Source organism: Equus caballus, chromosome 7, assembly GCF_041296265.1.
Source record: "Equus caballus isolate H_3958 breed thoroughbred chromosome 7, TB-T2T, whole genome shotgun sequence".
NCBI classification, from domain to species: domain Eukaryota; kingdom Metazoa; phylum Chordata; class Mammalia; order Perissodactyla; family Equidae; genus Equus; species Equus caballus.
In genome coordinates this window covers 2,328,636-2,336,739 of record NC_091690.1, presented here as the reverse complement: position 1 = coordinate 2,336,739, position 8,104 = coordinate 2,328,636, and the positions used below count along the sequence as shown (strand labels likewise).

Below are 8,104 nucleotides of genomic sequence, written 5' to 3'. Positions count from 1 at the left end.
CCGGCACGTGGTGCTTGAGTGAATGAATGAGTCATGAAAGCCCCAACAGACCAGCCCACCCATCCCAGCTGAGTCCCCTGCTTCCGGCCACCCCCAGGCCCCTCCAGGGGGTCCTAGGAGGGCCGAGGAGTCAGGAGTGGCCTGGCAGGGCGGGAAAAGGGACGAGAACTCGTTTGGGCCCACGTGTGCTCGGTCAGCAAACGGGCCTTCCCGGCTTCTTCCATCTGCCCCTCCCCGGGCCGGGCTCCGGGTACACACACGCTCGCCCGGAGGCCGGCCAGCAGCCGGGCCTCACCTGGGCCCAGATGGCGAGGCCTCGACCCTGGATCTGCCCCCGTCGCGTCCTCGCCTGAGCGCTGGTTTTCCCTTCTGCAAAATGGGGAGATTTAACTGATCTGCTTCGCGGAAGTGAAACCGCAGGTGGCCCAAAGAATGAACTGGAACGCTCGTTCTGAGTTTTCCAACGAGGGAAGGAACTAGTATTCTTTTATTCATTTATTCATTCATTCATTCGCTTAGTCCTCTGCTTGTTTGTTCATTCCTCAGAGAGGCAGTAACAGGCAGGGATCAAGAACCCCAGGTTTGAATCCCAGCCCTGCCGTTTCCCGGCTGTGTGACCTTGGGTAAGTCTCCTAACCTCTCTGGGCCTCCATTTCTGCATCTGTTAAATAGAGTTGATGGTGGTATCTGCCTCCTGGAGGTACTGTGGCAATTAAAGGAGTTAATACAAAGGCGATTAGAACAACACCAGGCACCGAGTGATATATAAGTCTTGTTATTATTATTCATTTTAAAACAAACCCGCAATAGTTTGCGGCCCTTTATAGGCCTCTCCTTATCGACATCCCAGGAAGACGGGGCTGTCAGTAGCCTCGTGTGACAGGTGAGCAGGCTGAGGCCCTGGCGTGTGCAGAGCTGGGGAACCATAACAGGTGACAGACCCCCGGGCCACCTGATGAGCAGAAGTCGGGATTCTTGGGGTCGTCCAGTCAGGGAGGAGGGCTGGGCTGGGGAAGAAGGAGAGGAGGAGGTTTCAGGGCTCCGCGGAAGGCAGGCTGCTGGCTCCAATTCTCCCAGAGCCCCAGGTCACTGAGCACCTGCTGTGTGCTGGGTGCTGGGGACACAGCGGTGACCCGGACATGGCCACAGTCGCCACCACTGGAGCTCACAGTCCAGAGGAGGAGCTGGGCTCATGACCAGGGGTGATCGGAGCTGTGATGGGGACACACAGGCAGCCATGGGAGCCCGGAGGAGGCCTCAGGAGGAGGCGAAATCAGAGGGGACTTCCTGGAGGAGGCAATGCTCAAGCTGAGACCAACAGGATGGACAGGCAGTAGGCAAGTAAAGAATGAGGGTAGGCATGTGCCAGGCAGGCGGCCTTGGTGGGGACAAAAAGGCTGGTGCAAAGGCCCTGTGGTAGGAGGGAGAAGTAAATGCGTTCCACTCAGTCAAAACAAAGCATATGATGCTCCGCGGGGCGCAGGGACCGACCAGGGCAGCTCACACAGGCCCAGAAGGCAGGCTAGAGCTTTGGGGTGGCCCAGGCTCCACGCACCCCTAATTCCACCAAGACCTCCCCCACCCCCCTCCTGTCACCATCCCAGATAAACACACGGGGAATGGGAGTCAGGAAAATATGAGCAGTGGGGCAACCGGATACGTGCTAATGGCAATGTCCCGCATCGACACGGCCCAAAACAGTAGCCTCGAGCCACGTGTCACTCCTGAGCGCTTGACCTGTGGCGAGTGTGACTGTCACGGGCTGAACTGTGCTCTCTCTCAAATTTATATGTTGAAGCCCTAAGTCCCAGGACCTCAGACGGGGACCTTATTAGGAAACAGGCTGGTTACAGATGTCATCAGTTGTCACACTGGAATACGGCGTCCTTATCAAAAGGGGACATTTGGACACAGACGTGCGCACAGGGAGAAGCCACCGTGAAGGTGGAGATAAGATGGGGCGATGCATCCACAGCCAAGGACCGCCAGGGATGGCCAGGACCCCCAGAATCTCCGAGCGCAGGGGACAGACTCCTCCCGACCCCTGGCCTCCGCAGGACCCAGCCCCGCCGACCCCTGGATCCGGGACCCCCAGCCTCCAGACCGCGAGACGACCCATTTCTGTCGCTCAAGCCGCCCAGCCTGCTGCCCGGGACCCGGCAGCTCCAGCCAATGGAGACCCCGAGAAGCCGCATTTTGACATTTCATTTCATTTTAATTCATTTTCAGTAGCCACACGTGGCTCGTGGCTGCCGCAATGTCCGTCACCGCGTCCCCCGTGGTGCGGAGGGAAACAGAGGCACAGAGCAGGGCCGTCCCGCGCCATCAGGCAGGGCGCTCCAGGGAGCTCGGCCAGACGGAGCCGAAAAGCCGCGAGCACTGGCGTGGCCCTCGGAGGACGGCGAGAGGACGTTCAACCAGCAGAAGGTGGCCGCGTGTCGAGGGTCCACCCGCGCTGTCCCATAGTCCCCGGGGGCTATTTAAATGCCAACGAATTCAAATTAAATACCATTCAAAGTTCAGTTCTTCGGTCGCTCACGGGCCGCTCAGCAAGCGCTCCGTGGCCACGTGGGCTCCTGTAGCGGACGGCGACGATGCAGGACGTGTCCATCACCAGCAGCGCTGAGCGTGGCCCGCGACCTCCTGCCGTGGGTGCCCTCTGACCTCAGCCCCTTTTGCAGATGGGGACAGTGAGGCAGCGTGCTCAAGGGCCTTCCAGAGGAACAGGCGGGGCTCCCCGAGGCCAGGAGAGCCAGGCGGCCATCCCTCTGCTGGCCCCCCCGACGGGGCCCCCCAAAAGACGCAGAGGCCAGAGCCCAGGGGGAAGGAGGCCTCGGGGCCAGAGGTGACAGCGAGGGCAGGGAAAGGGGAAGTGAGCGGGATGGGGCTGGTGTCAACTGTCACCAGGGGCCCCCGCCCGGCGGTCTCGAAACTCACACACACTCTTTTCAGCAGAGCGGTCGGGTGACACGCGCCCTCAGATGGGAGATGCTGTGCACGCGTGGACACGCCAGCACACGCTCCCGAGCACGACCCGTCCTGCTCGCCGCCTCACTCTCTCACGCACACACACTCGCCCTCACGACCACAGCCCCCATAGCACACAGAGCCCTGGCCCCTCCCTGGGCACGGGCACACCTCCGTGCATGCGGCCGGCAGACCCACAGCCCCGTGCCGTCACGCCCGGGCGCACGCGAGAACAAGAGGGAGGCTGTGACATCACGGACCGTCACGGAACTTCCATGTTCCCAGGGCGTCGACCCCACAGCCAGCCCCTTGCAGGCTGAGAGCCCCACTGAGGCCCAGAGAGGGGCTGGGGCTGCCTTAGAATCACACAGGAGCCAGGCACGTACAGGAACTCACGCACCCCCACTCCGGGGCGCCCTCTGTCCCACTGAAGAGTCACCTCCAGTTCCTAGGACTTTCCGTGGCGTCCGCAGGGCCTTGTCTGACGGCTCTGTCCCCTCCTCTCCATCCGGGCCCGCCTGCTGCACCCCTGCGCGCCCCTCAGGCCCGCGGCTCACCCGTCCTGGGCCACCCTCTCTGCAGCTGAGCCCCGGGCACGCCCCGGCGGCCGGACCGTGGGCCCCCCCCCCACCGCTGTGGCTCAGCCGCTCCGCACGCTGGAGACGCTGGACAGGGGCTCGCGCATCCGAAAGCTGTGCGACCGGGAACCCCGAAAGCTGTCTCTGGGCCTCAGCGAGCTGTCGGTGGTGGAGGCCCCGGAGTGCGCCTCGGCCGCCTGGGCCAGGCAGTCGCCGGGCCCCCGCAGGCCCAGCCGGAGGCAGCCGCAGCACAGGAAGGCCACCACGGCCCGGCACACCTCGCGGCTGCGGAAGGAGTAGATGAGCGGGTTGACGGCCGAGTTGAGCACGGCGAGCGCCAGGATCCAATCCATGCCCCGCAGGTACTCCTGCGCCCAGACGTTGGAGCCGAAGATGTCGGCCAGCAGCAGGCCGAAGAGGGGGCCCCAGCACACCACGAAGGCCACCAGGATCATGAGCACCGTCTTGAGCAGCCGGTGGGCCTTGCGGCGGGCCGGGGCGCGCGCGGCCTTCTGCCCGTTGGCCCTCACGAGCCGGAAGATCGCCCCGTAAAGCAGCGTGATGGTGGCCAGGATGAAGGCAAAGATGACCACGCAGAAGAGGATGTAGGCCTTGGAGTAGAGCGGGAGGAGGCTGGAGCAGCGCTGGAAGGCGCACACGCAGTTCCAGCCGAGCAGGGGCAGCAGCCCCAGCAGCCCCGCCAGCAGCCAGCACAGCCCGATGAAGCCGCAGACACGGCCCTTCTTGGTGGCCCCACTCTCCGCCACCGGGCGCACCATGGTGGCGAAGCGTTCGCCGGCGGTGAAGAGCAGGCTGAAGGTGGAGGCGGCCAGCGCCATGAACAGCACGCCCTCCCGCAGGAACCAGTGGGCGGGCGCCAGGCGGAAGGTGTGCGCCCCCGAGAACAGGACGTTGGCCAGGTAGGCCACGCCGGTGAGCAGGTCACTCAGCGTGATGTTGACCAGGCAGTAGTAAACCCAGCGGCGGGACCGCATGTGGGTCACGATGGCCACCAGCACCAGCAGGTTCTCCAGCACCACCAGGCAGCTCATGGCCACGAAGAGCCCGCGAAGGACCCCCAGGCCCCCGTCCTCGGGCCCCGGCCGCCCCGCCAGCCGGCCCGAGTGATTGTAGTGCAGGAGGATGAGTCGGCTGTGCCCGCTGGCCGCCAGCTGCTGGCAGGACTCGGGGGCCTCGGCCAGGGACCCCGTGGCATTCATGGCGGTCCCCCGGGGCAGACTGAGGCCCCGGGGTGGCTGGCCCCCGGGCAGGGTGGAGCCGCTGCCTTGCCCTCTCTTGGTTTCCTGTTGTTTGAAATTTCCTGTTATGCTCAAGGTACCCCCAGGGTGGGGGTGCGGCCAGGCAGGGGCGGAGCAGCCAACGGTCGGCCGGCTCCCACCCCAGCTGCCGGAGGGCGCCGCACGCAAGCACGCACGCTCGGCTTCGAGACCCCGTCTCTGCCCCCTTCCGGTCCTCGAAAGCTGACAGCGGGGTGGGGGCCCCAGAGGGGAGGGGAGATGGACCCCCCACGGCACCTGCCTCTCCTTCCAGGCTGGGCGACTCCCCCTTCCCCAGCTGGAGCCACCCCCTCCAGCACCCCGCTGTTCCATCACCGTCTCCCCAACTGCTCCGAGCCTGCCTGGTACACAGTAGGTGCTTAATAAATGCTTGTTGCGTGACTGCACACACATGAGCACCGATGGCTACCTCATCGGTGGTATGGAAGACAGGGCCAGGACTGACCTGCAGTATACCTGTCCATAGAGGGAGAAACTGAGGCCTGGAGCGGGTGGCACCAGCTGCTCCGGGTCCCCCCAGAGAACCCATGGCGGGAAGTGGACAGCACACGTCCGGGTCTCAGCCAGGACCGTCCTCACCAGGGCCTTCAGTCGCCTCTCCGGCCCCTGGGGCTGGCCCTGCAAGGAGCAGAGCTGGGGACCCCGACCCAGGCAGCCTCTAACATCAGGAGGGGATGGGGCTCCCAGGAAAAGGGGAAGCCCACGCCCCCATCCCATGTCCGTCCTCCCTGGGCTCAGGCTGCCTCAAGCTGAGACGGTTGAGGACCGAGGTCTGGGCACCAGGTGGGGGAGAGGAAGTGGTGGGGGTGCGTGGACTGGAGCTGCCCTGAGGTCTGGGGCGGGAGGGGCAGACATCCCATAATGGGCACTGGGGTCCCCCCAGGGGCTCCGGTCTCTCCATGGAGGTGGGGGTGGGCAGGAGATGGGAGTTGAGGGCAGCAGGGGGCAGTGGCTCTGACCAGCACCCTCCCTTCGTCACTGTCCAGCTGCAGGCACGGGACAGTGGCAGGGACGCTCAGAGCAAGTGCTGCTGGGGAGGTGGCAGCTTCTTGTCACTGGAGGTGACCGAGCAGAAACGGATCTGAGGGGTGAGGCTGTGGGAGGAGGGGCTGTGAGGCAGCTGTGAGGGCAGCTGGGGTGTGAGGCTGCTGGTGGGGGACAAGCAGCCAAGCCTCAGCCAGGTGCCACCCCGCACAGCAGGACAACCCAGCCTCAGTCTCCACCTCACAAGGCACCACCCGACCGGCACAGTCACGGAGAGACACATTGTGTGTTCTGAGGCTGAGCCCGGACCCCAGACTGAGCCCTGACCCCAGGCTGAGCCCTGATCCCAAGCTGAGCTCCGATCACAGACTGAGCCCTGATCCCAGGCTGAGCTCTGATCCTGGACTGAGCCCTGAGACTGGACTGAGCCTGGACTCTGGACTGAATCCTGATGCCAGGCTGAGCTCCAATACTGGACTGAGCCCTGATCCCAGGCTGAGTCCTGATCCTGGACTGAGCTCTGATCCTAGACTGAGCCCTGATCTAAAGCTGAGCCCTGTTTCTGGACTGAACCCTAATCCAAGGCTGAGCCCTGATCCTGGACTGAACCCTGATCCCAGGCTGAGTCTGGACTCTAGACAGAGCCCTGATCTCAGGTTGAGCCTGATCCTGGACTGAGCCCTAATCCCAGGCTGAGCCCTGATCCTGGACTGAGCCCTGATCTCAGGCTGAGCCCTGATGCTGGCCTGAGTCCTGAGGCCAGGCTGAGCTGTGATGCTGGACTGATCCCTGATCCTGGACTGAGCTCTGATCCCAGGCTGAGCCCTGATCTTGGACTGAGCCCTGATCCTAGACTGAGTCCTGATCCTGGACTGAGCCCTGATCCCAGACTGAACCCTGACCTTGGTTGAATCTATGACCATAGGCTGACCCCAACTCTGACCCCTGACCTGGCTGAGCCCCTGACCCTGGGCTCCGAGAGCAAATTCAGGACTAAAGTAAAATGCTTTGAGAACATAGAGTTTGACTACCAAAGCCAAGCTGTCTGACAATGACCTTGGCCTTGAGTTACTTGCCACCTAGGCGTACGGCCACTTGTGCATTCTGCCTTATTTAATCTCATTTATCCACATGCTACAGAAGAGCAACCCCCCCCGAAATCTGCCCTGAAGACACAGCTCTACCCATACCCAAGAGTGCATGAGGGTTATTCATTGTTATTTGAAAATGCAAATATTAGAAGCAACCCAAATGCCTACACACAGGAGAGAGGCTGATGAATTCTGCTGTCTCCCAGAGCGGAGTACTATGCAGCCAGGAAAAAGAATGGAGATGACTCCTGTGAATGGAATGGAGTGATTTCCAGGACACACTGGTAAGTGAGGGGAAAAGTACAAAAGAGTCTATGTAATGTGCTACCTTTTGTGTAAGAAAGGAGAATAAAATATACACATATCTTCTTGGTTTCGGAAATGAAACACAGGAGAGATAAACCAGGAACCAATGAAATAGGTTTCCCACGAGGGGTGGGTGGGATTGAAATTGAAAAGAGGAGAGGATGACACCCTCTATATTCCTCTCAGTATAGTTTTCAAGCTCTGTTAATGCTTCCTATATTCAACAATAAAATTAAATCAAGGATGGAGGAAAAAAGCTTTAAGATGGAACATAGAAAACAGACAAACTGAACTGTATTTCCAATGAAAAATATAACCACACCGAAATAGAAAAGAATTAGTTTATGCCACTTTGGGACACAGGACTCGCTCAAAAAGACAAAAAGACAAAAAGAGCTGCAAAACAATTTGAATTCTGGTGGTAGATCTGTTTTCGGGAGTGGTATGAGTGTAGCAATTCTGAAACTATCGTGTGTGTTCTGGGACTTGAGCAAAGTACCAAGTGTATCAATATTGTCAGGAACCAAGTCCTCACTGGGGGAGAAAGAAGATGCAAACATGCAATGGGAGAATGCAGGAAAGAACCGTGGCGATGGAACAGGATGGAAAGTATCCGCGTGGACTCGGGACTCAAACAAAAATCTAGGGGCCAGCCTGGTGGTGCAGCAGTTAAGTGCGCACGTTCCGCTTCGGCGGCCTGGGGTTCCCTGGTTCGGATCCCGGGTGCGAACATGGCACCGCTTGTCAAGCCATGCTGTGGTAGGCATCCCACGTATAAAGTAGAGGAAGATGGGCACGGATGTGAGCTCAGGGCCAGTCTTCCTCAGCAAAAAGAAAAGGACTGGCAGCAAATGTTAGCTCAGGGCTAATCTTCCTCAGC

General features: G+C 60.8%; 1 protein-coding gene across 1 annotated transcript; it reads right to left on the bottom strand.

Moving 5' to 3' along the window:
• Positions 1–759: 759 nt before the first annotated feature.
• On the bottom strand, positions 760–5,235 carry S1PR4 (sphingosine-1-phosphate receptor 4). The gene has a single exon (XM_023646389.2). It carries the CDS (start codon positions 5,153–5,155, stop codon positions 3,608–3,610), a length of 1,548 nt encoding a protein of 515 aa, XP_023502157.2. The 5' UTR covers positions 5,156–5,235; the 3' UTR covers positions 760–3,607.
• Positions 5,236–8,104: the final 2,869 nt, after the last annotated feature.

Excerpts from the sequence above, each read along its gene's own strand:
- S1PR4 (XM_023646389.2), bottom strand. The coding sequence starts at position 5,155 with ATGGAACAGCGGGGTGCTGGAGGGGGTGGCTCCAGCTGGGGAAGGGGG.